Genomic DNA, 16,148 nt, shown 5'->3' with positions numbered 1-16,148 from the left:
TCCACTACCTACTTACATTATGTAAAGCTACCTTTACAAGACTCTGCACTGAGTAAGAGTCATAAGGATTCTTGTGGTCCAGGAAACCATTTACTTTGCTGAGTGGTAACCATGCAACCAAATGGATGCCTGGTTTCCAGCAGGTTCAAGGTTAATGTGTTCCAACTGAATGTTGCCCTAGGTTTACATCTGTGAGGTGGGTGGGGTTGCTAACATTATACCACTCTAACCTTAAATGTCTGAACTAAGTAGCCTAACCCCAGGTCTCTATGCTTCAGACAGGACAATAAATAATGATACATCATCATGCATTATTACCAATACAATTACTAGCATAACTGTATTACAAATGATTCTGGAGGGGACTTCAGATTTACAGTAATGATGATATTACCCAATATTGTTCTTATGTTATAATAAACTGGTAACCTATTATGAATATCAGTTTCACATTTACGTTACTCTTAGTACTGACTAAAGATTACCCATATGTCAGTCAGTATTGACACTGTGTCAGTATTAAATAAGAATAACAGACACTTGGAGCAGTGGGTTATGAAGGTATTTCGCTTGGTACTACAATATGTCAAACAGCTATGCTGCTGTGAGATCCACTCCCAAAACAGTTTTAACTAAAGATATGACATTTGACTTGCAATATTTTTCCTTACATATACCAGTAGTTTCTTTTCAGCCTCAAATATTACATAAGCGGAGATACTGTATATTTTAATCCAGGTATATACAAATTCACATGTGCTTACCTGGTGTGCCACTTGGGTCAGACCTGCTGAGCTCTTAATATCTGGATATCTTTCTGTTGCAGCTCGAAGGTTCAGCAAATGATACTCCTGGATGACCATGATCCTCTCTGTATGGTCATACAACTATCAGATGATGTGTGCAAGGCCTGTACAGCATATGTGTCTTACTTCATAATTCTCAGTCACAATAAGATAACAGCTGTTTTTGAAGAGGAATGTGCATTACTGACATGGGCATTTCATTACATAACCTTGTTATATCGTATGGTACACTATACTTTAGCAACCTATGTAAATGAGTGCGGTCTAGTACAATGATTACTGCACTTTATTAATTAGGACATGAATAGATTTGAGTGATTAACCACAGGGTTAATGTACTAAACTACTATGCAATCATTTCACATTTGAAAGAAAAGCTAATTGGAAACTGACATCAAAATTAACAAACAACAGTGGTTAGCACTCCCAACATGAAACTATGTGTATCACTGACTCTATTGTACAATACACTGCTATCCTCTACTACATTACTGTAATGACACACATCATTACCATGTTTACCACGATGAATGTCAACATAAGTGCTTAGGTGAGGATGGTTGATCAGCTGAAGGGCTCTGGCTCGCCCATAGATACGTATAGAGTTTGGGGTGAGAGGAAGACCATTACTACCACACGACTCGCTAGGATGGGCTGATGCAAAAAAGGTTGATGCCCCCAGGTGTGCTAGTCCCAGCTTAGGGCACGCTGGGTACATGGTGCCCTGCCTGTGTGAGAGAATATAAAGCTGTAGTACAAACACTACAGGAGAGAATTGTTGCATGATGCTTCATTCTGTGTTAAGCCTTTATCTGACAAGGTTTTTTTTCCCGTCACACAATATTATGGCATCAACCAGCGGTCCCAGTAACATTTTACATTCCATCCACTGCCTTGAAGTACTGACTGTATGTACTGAATATGGCATCAGGTTACGTTGGCTACTCCCAAATGATTTTATTCAGCTGTAAACCCGCCCTTAGTCAGTTTAACAATTTAGAGGTTAGGTAACAACTTGGATATGTGATACTGACTGTCACAAAAGTATCTGATTAAACTGAGGGAAGCTCTTGCCCTCTATTCTGTGATGTTAAAAAACTGAAAGTCTGCTCATATTTCACCTTTTTTTTTTTTTTAAATTCAAAACTGGCCATTTGTTTGATTTTGCCATTCTTTAGCCTCATATTTTCTCAGATTCCAAAGCCTTCCCTATTTTTGATGGGTTGAAAATTTGGTACGGCTTACCGTACCTTTCTGGTCATACCAACTACATTTTCCAATCTCTCTCTCTCTCTCTAAGATTGTTTTCACTGTGAGAGATGAACAATGCAACCAGCCTTTCCACCTCTCTCTCTCTCTCTCTCTCTCTCTTCTACATCAAGCTTAACTCCTAATAGTGAATGCTGAGCTTGCAGTTTGATAAAATTTTTGAACTACTACAGTAAAAAAAAAAAAAAAAAAAAAAAAAAAAAATGAAATTACAAGAATATGGAAACTGAAAATATGAGTCAAGTTTCATATAGTACTTTAGCATTTGCTTAACATTTTCTGGATCTAACCGTGATATCCTTTGGACTTAAGGTTGGCATCCTCTGTATTGTAACCTTCGCATCCTTCATACCTCATCCTGTTATTATCTGGACTTAGTTGGGTATCTTTCAGCTGATTTCAGAATTGGAAAAATAATCATCTACACGAAATATAAAGATCAAAACCAAATCCTTTGGACCTAATCTTGGCAACCACTGACCTTACCTGGGAATGCTCTGAACCTATTTACTGCACACCAGTGATTATTAATGCCAAACCGAATGACACAGAAAACATTCCAAGGAAAAAAAAAAAACTGAAAAAGAACATTTGGTAATGACCAAAAAATTGATTTACTTAAGATTCTAGGATAATCGGGTTATCTGCATACAGTTAGGTAAGAAATAGCTACTGTCTCTTTCTCATCTTACACATAGCTATAGTATGAGTCTTAGCACTGGGTAAAGTGTAACTCTGGTGGGGGGTGGCAAGAGAGAGAGAGAGAGAGAGAGAGAGAGAGAGAGAGATTTGTTCAGCCAGTTTTTTGCATTTCACTTAATCCTGAACTAATTATAGTTATGCTGTTTTTAATTTTTAGTGTGTTTCAGTAATTCATTTTTTACTAGTCCCTTTTGGTTAGGTCAGTTCAGACATGTTAGGTTGGGTCACTTTTTAATATCTGGCCTGGATATCCAGTACTCTTCCTGAGTGCTGCCAGTGTTTTCCTTCAATTCCTGTGTGAAAACTGTTGGGACACAATTAAAACAAAAGAATATTATGAAGGCAATCCAGGAAGAAATAAAAATCTAACAATAAAAGCACAAGCAGAAATAAAACTAATACTGGATAATGTCTACAAATCAAACTACAAATTCCCAAGAAATAATAACAGGAATTAATATGCTGCACAGTTCTAATTCAACTATCTTCTGTGACATTTCTCCTGGAAGTTAAAAATAAGCGAGATAGTCTAGGGTCTTGAAAATATGTCTATGCTGGAGTTTTGTTTACTTTTCATCCATTAAAAGCGACGCATTTCTGTTTCTCGGTGGTGGATTACAGACACGTGGCATGCTTTTGTTTCTGGCGGTGGCACTGTGGTCACAGGTGGTATGTTTATGTTTTTGCTGGTGCATTATGGCCCTGATTCTGCTAACAAGAGTACCAGAAGTGAGTCTGTCTCATGTTTCCAAATCAGAAATTATACTCAGAACAGACTCTGCCAACAACTTAGAATGACTGAAAATTTGTCTTGGGTCTAGGTTAGGCTTGACTAAGTTAATGTCTAAAATGGCTTGAGAAATAATTTATTTTCACCATTAAGAAAAAAAGCGCTGGGCTGGGTTAAATGTTTACAAAGCCATAACACCACATTTAAGACCCTACAATATGTCGCTTACTATCTATTATTTGCGGAAAACACCACAGAAGAAATGACTTAAAAGTGTGCAATGCAGATTCTCGTTATTTCGTTAGAATCCAGGGTTATGGTTTTGTAAACATTACCATAAACAGAAATGAAAGCAACAACAGTAATGCCAAAAGCGGGGCCAGGCGACTAGCCACAGTATTCATCTCCGTAACCTGTGCTACTCTGACCCTGTGACGAGTTTTCATTCACTTCCCTGGAATACAAGGCCACTGCATAAAATCCAAACTACTATCAAAACCACAAATAGTTTCGTAAATTTTTAGAAGTAACCAATTTTTTTTTTTTAATTACTATTTATTTGGTTTCAAATGCAAAATAATGTGTTCTAATTAATTTTCACCTTCATTTTTTGGGGAAAATCCCCCTTTTGGAATTTTGAGTAAGATTTCCAAAAGTGGATTTATCTCCCAAATCAAGATAAAATTAATTTAAAACACACAATTTTGCACTAAACTAACCTAACCTAAGCCTAACCTGTGGCCTGACATAGACCGAGTGCACACGCCTGCACCAGCCAATATGGCACAACATTCATACGCTACTACCGGTAAGCGATAGCCTAACCTAAGCCACTATATGACTACCCCTACAAAATTCGCTCCCCTAACTCAAACTAGGCTTAAAACGTAAGTCTTAGAATAGTTCAGGAACGTAATATAATGAAAATCGGTAACGTTGATTACTTCTAAAGTTATATCAATAGTTTGATTCTTCAGGGTAGCATAATATGCATAATAAAACACTCTGCTCTGTGTACTTGACTACAACTGCTTGAAGCGAAAAATGCAGATCCCCTTGCAGCTCTGAGAGTGACAGGAGTTTGTGTACATGATAGTGAACTCTTCGCCAACCCAGAAAACATCGCCACTAAAAAGACAAGCAGCAATGCTTTTAATAAATCCAATTTTATCTAGCAAAGCAAGTTCAACGTCTTACAATAAGATTGATATAGAGTGGATTATTCAAAGTATGTCTATTTATGCATACTAGCGTCAATGGGGGCGAAGATTATTTATGTCGAATTAGTAAACTCGTGTTTGTGGGGGGCGTTGACAGAATTCAAAGGGTTACAGAAGCAAAAATAATTAAGCTAATGATAATACATCTTGATATATATATATATATATATATATATATATATATATATATATATATATATCCTTACGTCTTTATCGCCTCTCTTTTATGTGAGAGAGAGAGAGGGAAATTTTACTTTGTTATTCACAAGTTAGACATAATATAGATATTTGCTTACCCATTCTACATCTTTCTTCATTGCCACTGCCCAAGGATCCAGAGAGCTAAGGAAAAAAAAAAAAATGATAGAGTGAGATACAAACCAAAGATTGCCCCATTCCCATTCACACACACCTGTCCGACAGTCAGTCCAACAAATGTCAAGTTAAAATGGGGTGCCAAACATCTTTGAAGAATCATTATTCCTTACCCTATCCACTCTCCCTAGTTCAAAGCCTTTCCTTTACAAACATATTTTCATTGCTCTTATTCTTGACTTCATTTTCATGCTACACCAAATTCTTACTCAAACGGTATATTAATAAAGGCTCTAAAACCCCATGCAGGCCTCTCACAGCCAGATCTCTGTTTCATATTGAGATTTTTTGCTTCTTTTCCATATGTACCACTTTTCTCTATCACTGCATAAAGTTAGTTAAATTATTCCCTCAATAATTTGAGTTTCCATTCATCACATCATATTGTGTCACCTTCTCTCTCAATAACATTGCTTTTAATCCACATTTAATTTCAAAGTTTGATCTCACAGACAGCTCTTGTCCATTATTGGCAAGAACTGCAGCATTATCTGCATAAATCAGATTTTAGATAATCCATCCTTCACCACTCACTACCAGCCTCATCATTCTCTCACACACTTTATTCCATTCTCTGCACAGCATTTCATCTCTGCATACACCTCATCAGTACCTGCTACTTTGCCATTCTTCAGCCACATCACAACATTCTTCAATTCTGTAGATTTCGTGGCACTACATTCTTTCTCTGCACACCACCAAAACTAATGACATTTGCTGTCACTCTGCTCTCACCATTCCTATCCATCAGCTTCTCACCTTTATACTTCATCTCAACCTCTTCTTCCACTTATGGTTGGTGTGAGTCAACCTTATATTTGCCAAGGAGAGAGAGAGAGAGAGAAAAAAAAAAAAGTTAAAAAGAAAAAATGTTGTTCCTACCAGTATAAAACCTTCCCACTACCTATTTCCTTTTATGATTTTCCTGCACAACAATTAAATTAGGTCTACAACAAATTTGCTGCAGTGAATACTGTAGTTCATGTACAGCACCCATTTTTATTAAGATGATGAGCTGAGTTTTGGCATGCTTTTCTTGACATTCTGAGGTGTGGTAGCATCCTTTGCTCTTCGATATGGTAAAGAAAACACAAAATGGAAGTTTTGCTGTCATTTATTTCTGATACCCATTATTTTATGCTCTATTATCCATTCATGATGGGAACAGTTAATGTGAAAGATCATATTTTCTATCTATCTATCTAATGCAAAAGCTGTGACATAATTCAAATGGATAATATGGCTCTGACTGCCACATATTTCAATAAAGACCATACAAAATCATATTTCCTGTGCTTTATTTTTCAATGCTGCAGTATTTGCCAATAATGGACAAGAGCTGTCTGTGAGCATCAAACATTGAAATTAAATATGGATTAAAAGGGATGGTTGTTGACTCAACCAGATACATTCATGTGAAGCTACAAAATGTGATGGTGAAAGTTTTTGGTGTATCAGATGGAGCCATGACTCCAGGACATTGAATGATGAGTGAATGGAGGTATGGCCCATTGGACAGGGCAAACTTGGGCTGTCTGGACGTTACTACTCCTCACCCTGCCCTAGAGTGGGAAAGGAGGTCCAGATGACGATGACGTTACTTCTAAGGTACAATGCATACCGTACTGACTTGAAATTTGTGTACCAATATTTCACCATGGCTTCTTCCATCTCATACTCATATAACTGGACTCTGATTTAATAAAACATAGACATCTTTCGGCTTGTTGAAAAGTAGGTAACTAGTGAAAACTCTTGTGGCAAAACTATGGCACATATTGATTTTAAAATTAATACACATATACCATATACCTCATCACATTCTCTATGAACCAATATGACTGAAAAATCAAGTGGAGAAACTTACAAAATAAATGTTTTTTCGGTGTACAGGGTGAGACAGCTGATTTCCCTAGTAGCAGCTTACATGTTAATCCTGGAAGAGCTGGCCACAAACAAATCATCTTCATGTCCCCTCTGTTCCCCACCAGGATACCCATCCTCCAACTCACTCGTCACTCATATGCCTTTCCACCTTATCCCTCCCATCTTATCCTCAGTCTCCCCATGTCCTCTCCACCTCATCCCTCCCATCTCATCCTCAGTCTCCCCATGTCCTCTCAACCACATCCTCAGTCTCCCCATGCCCCTCTCCCATCTCAAGTTACTACCCCATATCCTGCTTTGCTGAAAAATGAATGGTCTTGCTTTTGTGCTGCGAAAGCATTCTCGATTTCTTGAAGTGTACCACAGGCACAATAGGGGAAAAAAGTCTGCCAAATATTTTGCCTCTTCTACTTTTTACTTTCCTTTGGCTAATATTCTTAAGCTAAGAAAGGTTTGGTATGCTTCCCTGTCCAAGATGATTCTCTCTGACATTATACACCTGGGAGGAAAATGATTGACATGCCCTAAGTATGATGTACACACAGTGTACTGTAACAGTAGGTGAACTCTTGCCCTTACTGAATATACAGTAAAAGTCCCATTATTCGGCATCTATGGGACTTGGATTATGCCGAGATGTTGGATTTACTGAATAATCAAAAACCTACCCACTCAGTACTTTAAATATATTGGTGAACACTGTCATCACCACTTATGGTATTACAACTGTTTGGAGAGAGTACTGTATATTGTACAATACTGCAATCAATACAGTACTATACCTGGATCTGAAATATATATATATATATATATATATATATATATATATATACCTGAGTCTGAAAAAATATAGAAATCAGTGAACATACAGAAGTGTAATGAAACTTTAGGCCTACAAGTCACAGATAACACTTCCTGGACTGCCGAGATGATTCCGGACATCTGCCGAACAATCTAAGATTTTCGTAAATGGGACTATTTCTCAAAACTGCCGAAATGTTGGATCTACCTAATAATCAGCTGCCGAATAATAGGACTTTTACAGTAATTACCAATTAAGTAAATATCTTCAAGTAAGAAAATCAAATTACCGTATGAACTGAAACAGGGTAATCATTTTTTTCGGATAAACAGCTGCTTTTCTTCACTGGTAGCAACTTCCGGAGGCTTGGTTTTGAAAATTTCATTTGTTGGATCACCAACAAATGGATGAGTGGGGGTCCTCTTCTTGAATACTTCTTTCTGATGTACCTTACTACTGTATCTGAAAGCTCCTGCCTTCCGCAGATGACTTCGTACCTAAAGTAATAATAAAAAATAAATTATACATTTTAGGTCAGAACCAACAGAAGGTAAATTGTATATTTTATGTCAGGACCAAGAAAGGGTAAATTATATATTTTATGTCAGGACCAACTTGCCTAGCCCCCCAGGCTACTACGGTCCTCATGGGGCAACACAGGATTGGATGATGATGAATGAATGAATATATAGTATATATAATCATCATCATCACCAGCTAAGCCAGTGTTTCCCCATGACGAGCATACTGTAGAAGCCCAGGGCTAGGCATGTTGGTTCTGACAGTTAAGATGAGTGACCAGCCTCACTCATCCCTGAGTGGCATTACATGGGCAATAAACCCCAACCAGCCCTTGGATATAAACCAGCACAGACTCAATCAGGCTGCAGCGCCTTAATTACCCACTAAACCACCAGGCGCCATAATCTGGTTATATGGTTACCACCCAGCATTGTAAATGGTTTCCTGGTGTACAGGAAACCACTTGGCTTGTCATTCAGTGTAGAGTCACCCGTAGGCAGAAGGAAGGGGAAAGAACGAAGGAAAGAAAGACAGATGAGGGAGTGTAATGTCACCTATAGGCAGAAGGAAGAGGAAAGAATGAAGGAAAGAAAGACAGATGAGGAAGGAATAAAGAGAGGAAAGGGAAGACACCCAAAACAGCACTACATCAAGTGAGTGGATGGTGAGTGTCCCCACCTTCCACTAGAAATAAATGCATAAAATACAATAAAAAAATAAATACATGGTAAATAAATACAAACAATCCATGTCTCTATATTTCTTATCCTACCCAAACTTTGTAATTAACCTGTATTCCTTTTTATTCTATTTCCACTATTCTCCCTCTAGACTGACCAGATAATGACATTCCCCAGCCACCCACACATGTTTATGTGGGCCTCAAAGTACCTTCAAACAGCCCACTTGCTGCCTCAGTACGCACTCATTAATTTCATTTCAAGGTCTTCACAGTATTAACCACCATACTTCCTAAGATTATTCAGCTCTCCACTTCCTTTACATATTTCCCTCCTGTCTTACCTCCTATCAGTACATAAAGGAACACAGAATCTTCCAACAAATCAAGTTCCTCTCAATTCACCTGCAGAATGTGCTCCGAACCACCTTCTCTCAAAAACCATCACTTTATTCTTAATAATAATTACTGTACTTAAAACCCTATCTCACAGGTATGATGACAATGATCCATACCTGATTTGGAGTGACATAGTGAGGGTTATCCCATAAAGTCGCTCCTCCAAAACTTCCATCAAAAATCTTGACTGGATCTAGAACAAAGCGAGGCCCTGAAAATACGAATTAACACTGTCATCCTGAACTTATTTAATGCCTATTACAAGTTGCATGTGTACGATCCTGAAACAAAACAAGCAAACACAAGCAATAACTATCTACAATGTCCAGGAAATGGACTATACATCCATTCAGTCATCATTCTAACATAAAAATTCTTATCTACAACCCCTCCCCTCAAAGGAAAAATTCTACCTTTAAACTTGGACATTTTTTTTTTTTTTTTCCCCCTAAATACTGTACTCTTCTCTCTACCTCTGTATATAATATCAGTCAATTTCAAAAGGACATTACACACTGAAAGAAGTAGATATAGCTTACATTTACCCCTTCACTAATACAGATCCTTCCTAAACTAATTTGACAATGTCCTCCACTGTTATACTACCATATACAATTTCAGTTCTAAGGTGAATAAAACTGTCCAGTGGTAGCATGCTTAAAATGAAAGTGACAAGCCAGTAAAGGGGGTTAAACTGAAAATTAAAATACAAGCCCCAGGGATATCACCACTGTCAGGCAAGATAGAGAACTAAGACTGGACATTTGGCTGTGCAGTTACTTGGTGTCTGGGAAAACTGCCAACTACACTATACTCATACTCTCTTTCACTTAAACTTGGCTCAAACTTCCATCTGGTTGCAGCTTACTTCACATAGCTCAGCAGGAGAAAAAGACAATGCAATGGCTCTACATCCTTTCCATGACACTTCTTCATGACTAGCACCATATTTTTGTGTTACTCGGTTGTTACAACTCAGCATTCAAAATGGAGACATGACAATTTTTGGCCAAGTTAAAGTGAAAGGAATATTCCTAAGAGAGCTTATAAAATGATACAAGTATGTTCAGAAAGTTATGGTGCCAATTAACCACGACAGTTAGGCCCCACAAGCCCACGACTTGCTATTTCATTCTTTCATTTTCCACACTATTCAATTCAGTTCTGGTATATTTTCTGAATGATGAGTGAATGGAAGTGTGGCCTATTTGGATTGGGCAAGTTTGTGCTGTCTGGACATTGCTACTCCTCACCCTGCCCTTGGGTGGGAAAGGAGGTCTGGATGATGATGATAAATAAATAAATAAGCAAGTGGATCAAAAAGGAAAAAGAACATCTACAGTACAGTGAAGATTGAAATAAAATGATAAAATAATCAAGCATGCATAGATAAGTGTAAATAACTTTGGAAAAAAACAAAAAAATGTACGCCAACAGTTACCTATTTCAGAGAGCTTGCCATCCATGCCAATAATTTCATAGTTTCTGAACCAAATCTTCCCATCTAGGATGGTAAAGGTGAAGACATGGTCATGGAAAGGTTGGCTCTTCGGATGGTAGTTTGGGGTGCCAAATATCTGCACAAACAGCTCCTTGATGACTGCCCAGTGAGGCTCATTGAAAGTAGGGTCAAAACTCAAAAAGGGCCTGGATCCCTTTAAACAGTTGCCTGTCATCTTTAGTTCCTTCATTGTATGCACTGAAACATGAAAACAGAAAGGGTTGGTTATAATTACATTAAAAAATGCACAAAACTGTGATGAAACCAATCTAGAAGTGAGGCTGCCAACACACAGGGTGGCTCGTCTACTACGCCCCTTGTCGTTTCTCATGCGTTGCTAGAATGGCTTAATTTGCTGATGTGGGAGTGGTTTTTACCAATGCATATGGAAATGATACACAGCCAGTGATGCAAACCAACTGGAGTTGATAAACAACTTGTTAAATGTACCAATCATTTCATTTCGTTTATTAAGGCTCCAACATGTTTGCATGCATCGGCCTTGGTCACCTAATAACAGCTTTCTATGCTGCTCGATCTCTGGCAGCCTCCCTGTTCAGTCCCTTATTCCTGGGGTAACACTCTATGATCACTGATTAGCATTTTTTTTTCCTTTGCTTATGCAAACTACATACTGGTACTGGTATTGCTGAATAAGCAGTCCCCACAACACAACAACTGGCAAGGGGGAAGCAATATATACATTAACTTGTATGCTCAACAACTCCAAGATCCTTGAAGGGCAAAACAGGATGGTCTCAGACAGCATGTATAAACAACATTAACTTCAAGAGGGTCCCCAGTTCACAAATTTTCTTTAATTACAGTACAATATGAAGAACACATGGCACATATGCAATTAACTACAGTCACATCATCTGAAATTTAACCTCTGCACCCGAATAACATCTTTTTAATTCCAGTCTTGCTACCTTCAGATAATATCAAACTTTGGAAAGTTCTCTTATACTGAAGGCTAATAAAGGCTGTATCTTACCCCTCCTGTTTCAAGTCTATCCTATGTCAAATACAGCAAGAATAACATAAATCCTGTCACCTGAGTAAAGTAGATCCACTGTACCTTCAGCTGATGCACAAGGGCACTAATTCTTCTCAACTATTCATTACTGATCAACCCTACTATTTTACCCACACACGACCTTACATACCAAACAGTTCTCTACTGCATTCCATTTCATCTTTGTTTCATCCAATGCCTGCACATCTCACTCATCATCTCCATTCTGACCCTTCTCCCAACAAAAGATTGGGTGAGACAGGATCCACAAAACAAGAAAAGAGAAAGTACAATAGTGGAAGAACTCTCAATAGCATGCCCAGTGAAATGAGTCAGATACACATCATTCAAGTTCCTAGAATCCTGACTCCATTTCACAGGCCTTTCCCATATACAGTACTATAGTGAAATCAGGATACTTTTTTCAATTTTCCTTTCATATGCATTCTATCTGTCTATCAGTCAATAAATAGATGCCTAAACCCTCAAATAGGTAGCCAAAAACAAACCACTTCCACGCTGCCCTAATGTCTGTTGACAGGCTACCTTCCCTCTATCGCACACCAAACCCAAACACTGTACTGTACCTTTCCACCCTGTCTCATAATCTCATCCATGGTCTCATCTCCCTTCTCCCCCTCCAACTCACACAAACTCATGAACCTCTTATATTTCAAGCAGCCATAAACACACAATGTACTGAACTGAATAATGGACTCCCAAACACAATGAAAATTTAATTTTCTTACCATTGAGAACCAGAAACTTCACAGAGGGACCCTGATTGACATTTGCAATCCACATGTATAGGTCTTTTTTCTTTCTGTTATCAAAGTATAAAACTTTGTTGCAGTTTTTCATTTCAGCAATCTGAAATAAAAGGAAATACAGTACATTAAACTCAAATACAGCATATTCAGCACTGTGGTATTCATACTTAATGAATTTACAGTAATTCCTAGGTGGCAAGTGGTAGCAACCATCACCAACTCACTCAATGTAGTGCTGCCTACTTCTTCCTTAGGTGACTAAGTGACAAGCCCACAGGTTTCTTATAATCCTGGAAACCATTTACAAAGCTGGGTGGGAACTATATAACCAGATCACAGGGTGATGTGGAGGCAACTATGATGCCCTTGTTAACTGAGTGGAGACGCAAACCATTCAGTTTGTCACCCAATGTAAAGCCACTTGCCTAATGGTTTCCTGTAAGCCTGGAAAACATTTACAACACAGGTGGTAACCATATAACCAACTCACACGTGTTTCCTACATGTCAACAAGTGGGTTGGAGAAGGGTCTGTGTCCCTTCCTGTAAATCAACTGACTCGAGACAAATGGCCACCCCTTATGGGATTAGGACATCTGGTTATAGGTAGATTAATACTCTCTTTCTATCTGGTGGTAGGTGGTAGTGACCATCATCTATTTGCTTGACGTCATGCTGCCTATTTCTTCTTTTCACTTTCTTACAGGTACACCCTGCAAATAGGGCAACAATTAAACAATGATGACTCATGTTTCAAGTTGCTTATAATACTCAACAAACCTCATTAATAACTCGAAGGTCATCTTTCCGCTCCTTCTTGGACTCAGGTTTGCTGTGTGGCATGAGTGTGCGTAGGTCATCCATCAGGTGGCGGTGCCGATAATTCATTCCACGAGAGGCAAACACCAGTACTCGCTGCTTGTTGTGCCATATTGTCTGTTGATAATGTCTTATTTAGTACTTGATGGCAAATGCTGGAAGGTTATAAGACATACCAGTACAACAAAATACTGAAGACTGGTACAGGCATCGTTTCTTAAGTGTCTACAATTAGTTTTACATTAATCTAACTTACCGGTATATCAATACAACAGGGTACTGTATAGTTTACTAAATTTTAAAGGAACTGGCAAATCATCTTCATAAGTAGCAAGTGAATTTAAGGAGAGAATTCTGTTGTAGTTTACTGTGGTCTTGACAGCAACACAGTACAGTACATCAATTAAGGAAACACAACTAGGACTTAGTGTACAGTATGCTATCTTATATTGCTCTAATCATGTCGGCTACAAATAGTGTATAAATTTTTAAAATGCCTCACAGGTTATGCTATAGTATCACTCCTGCTACAATACAGTGACAATATCCCTTAAAACACTGCCGTTCTTTTTTTCCAAACACCACTGCAGTCTGTGTATTGTTTTATGAATATTCATAGTCAGCTCATGCATTTTTCTCAAACTCAGGCAATATAATTGCAGTCTTCCAAGAAATTTTTTTTAATAACTTACAAGGAAAAGGACAATGACCATCAGCTATTACCTAATTCTAATTTTGCCCATTGCCTCTCATCCTCCCATTTACCTCTGATGTGCCTAACTTGGGAGTCAAAAACACAATTATGATCTTAAAGATAACCTACCAATCTAACCTTCATGAGTAAAAGAAATAATAATCTGCAACGAAAATGTCAGAAGTGTACTAGAACTGTATGCAAGACAGAAAAAACGGAGCAAAACCACGTATATAATTATTTTGGCCCAAACTATTTTACCCAAATTTCCTTCGGTTTGAATATACAGCTACGCTATACATATACAACCCTTGCACTACATTTCTTCTTTGTGTAAAGCAAAGCTTTAGTCACGTAACTGACCTTCTTTTTCTTCACTGGCTCATCAGAATCCCTAACAAGCGAAGGCAGAACAGGAAGGTCCTCAGATTTCTCAGCCTCCTGCTTCTCCCTCTTCCTTTTCCCCATGCTGATGAAACTGGCGACGAAGGTGGAACTTCCTGGTTCTGTAGTGTGTATACGAGCCTCCCTATCCAGCAGGTTTAATGGGAAGTGCCGTGATGGTACAATGCTGTAAACACGAGCACACACAACACACGCTGTTTTAGTCCTACCAAATACCGTCCGGGATCAGCTGGGCCATGAATCATTAGTGGACAGTAAAGAAGTTGATGACTCACTTAAGTCTAAAGGCATTTGAAGTATACTGTTATCTGTATCCTAATAAATATCAGGGAATCCCATTTCAAGTCCTACATTGAAGACAACTAATAATCTTAGAGGTTATTTTCATGAACTTCTGCAACGACCAATCAGACTCCAGTCCTACTCTAATTCTTCTTCACTTTTTTAAGCTTGAGCCATCGCTGTTTGCCATCTTAGTTTCATGGAAAAAACTGAGAATAAACAGACTGAAACACAGGAGTATAACCGAATAAGGTGATGATATTATAGAGAGATGACTATGACATTAGGGACACTGGATCGAAAATATGGAGACGGGTTGTCGTGTCCACAGTCTAAATATTACTTAGACTGTGGTCGCGTCCACAAAGGTGTACAAGCTTTACCTATACGTAGAGAGGATATTGCTAACAGGCCCCTCTGAAGGACCTAATCCTGGTTCTTCTCTCCCCTTAACTATAATACTGAAGGAAAACCCAGCCAGACCCTCCCGACTTTGACACTGACAAAGCTTCCACTTGAAATTCATAGCCTAGTTGTCTGTATAGTACACATTTGTGAAACTTTTCCAACTTCCAAAGGTCGGTGTGTCGTCATTTTACCTGAATACCAGCGTCCCATTTAGTCTAGGGTGTTCTCTGGGTACAGGCCGGTTACCAGCGTAGTCACTACAGTATTATCTCGACTGCTCGCAAATCACAAACAGGTCAAAGTCTTTGCATTTGTAGCCCCTCTTTTCTGTTAGAATCTTGATGTCCTCATAACTGAAGTATGCTTTCAAAATAAACTCTCATCTAAAGCTTTTGACTTTCAGAGCAGTGGGTTCTTCCTCTACAGACCTACCAGTTCCTCTGACTAATACTGAATCATCCTTGTTATTGCAGAGTTCTGGCAGGTTTGCATAGTCGTATGCCCCAGACTGACGAATAAGAGCATTCACGAAGGCTTTCCGACGGTCGTCCCCATGCCAACCAGCTTTACACCTTTAGCCAGCTGGGAGGTTCAGTGGCTATCTCCCGCATACTGAGGAAGAGTGAGACGAAACAGTTCAAGGCAACCATTTACAAATTTCCAGAATGGTAACAAAATGAGAAGGCTCATCTAGTCTGTTCCACAGTTACCATTCACGCGCATATCAACCTCAAAAAGGCCAGCGACTGCTTCACACACTCTCTTCACCGACCCATGATCAGGAAGAGAGGCATCACTAACAGAATTCAACACCTCACACCTGGCTAAAAGTTTTTGTAAAGGCGGCCAATCCACAGTCGC

At 38.7% G+C, this 16,148-nt stretch overlaps 2 protein-coding genes across 2 annotated transcripts in view; both read right to left on the bottom strand.

Moving 5' to 3' along the window:
- LOC145398313 (TBC domain-containing protein kinase-like protein) overlaps positions 1 to 1,524 on the bottom strand; it is a 31,925-nt gene extending 30,401 nt beyond the window's left edge. The window contains exons 1-2 of the mRNA XM_080271200.1: positions 1,320 to 1,524; positions 765 to 871 (exon numbers count right to left, since the gene is read on the bottom strand). Coding sequence (XP_080127326.1) covers positions 765 to 871; positions 1,320 to 1,524 — 312 coding nt within the window. The remainder of the gene's footprint in view (positions 1 to 764; positions 872 to 1,319) is intronic.
- A 6,360-nt stretch (positions 1,525 to 7,884) lies between these two features.
- LOC145398312 (ribosome biogenesis protein BRX1 homolog) lies at positions 7,885 to 14,796 on the bottom strand. The gene is made up of 6 exons (XM_080271199.1): positions 14,556 to 14,796; positions 13,460 to 13,615; positions 12,660 to 12,780; positions 10,833 to 11,090; positions 9,508 to 9,602; positions 7,885 to 8,288 (listed from the first exon to the last, which is right to left on the bottom strand). Exons 1-6 carry the CDS (start codon positions 14,658 to 14,660, stop codon positions 8,103 to 8,105), a joined length of 921 nt encoding a protein of 306 aa, XP_080127325.1. The 5' UTR covers positions 14,661 to 14,796; the 3' UTR covers positions 7,885 to 8,102.
- Between the last annotated feature and the right edge of the window lie 1,352 nt (positions 14,797 to 16,148).

The sequence above is a fragment of the Coenobita brevimanus genome, chromosome 45, assembly GCF_032717465.1.
Source record: "Coenobita brevimanus isolate Jiangsu-jjx chromosome 45, ASM3271746v2, whole genome shotgun sequence".
Classification (NCBI taxonomy): Eukaryota; Metazoa; Arthropoda; class Malacostraca; order Decapoda; family Coenobitidae; genus Coenobita; species Coenobita brevimanus.
Note: the sequence above shows the minus strand (reverse complement) of the source record. Positions and strands in the feature narration are given on the sequence as shown.

Coding starts and splice junctions, on each gene's coding strand:
- LOC145398312 (XM_080271199.1), bottom strand. CDS start 14,660: ATGGGGAAAAGGAAGAGGGAGAAGCAGGAGGCTGAGAAATCTGAGGAC. Junction 13,616..14,555: donor AGCCAGTGAAGAAAAAGAAG/GTCAGTTACGTG, acceptor CATTATCAACAG/ACAATATGGCACAACAAGCA. Junction 11,091..12,659: donor GAAGTTTCTGGTTCTCAATG/GTAAGAAAATTA, acceptor TTCATGTTTCAG/TGCATACAATGAAGGAACTA.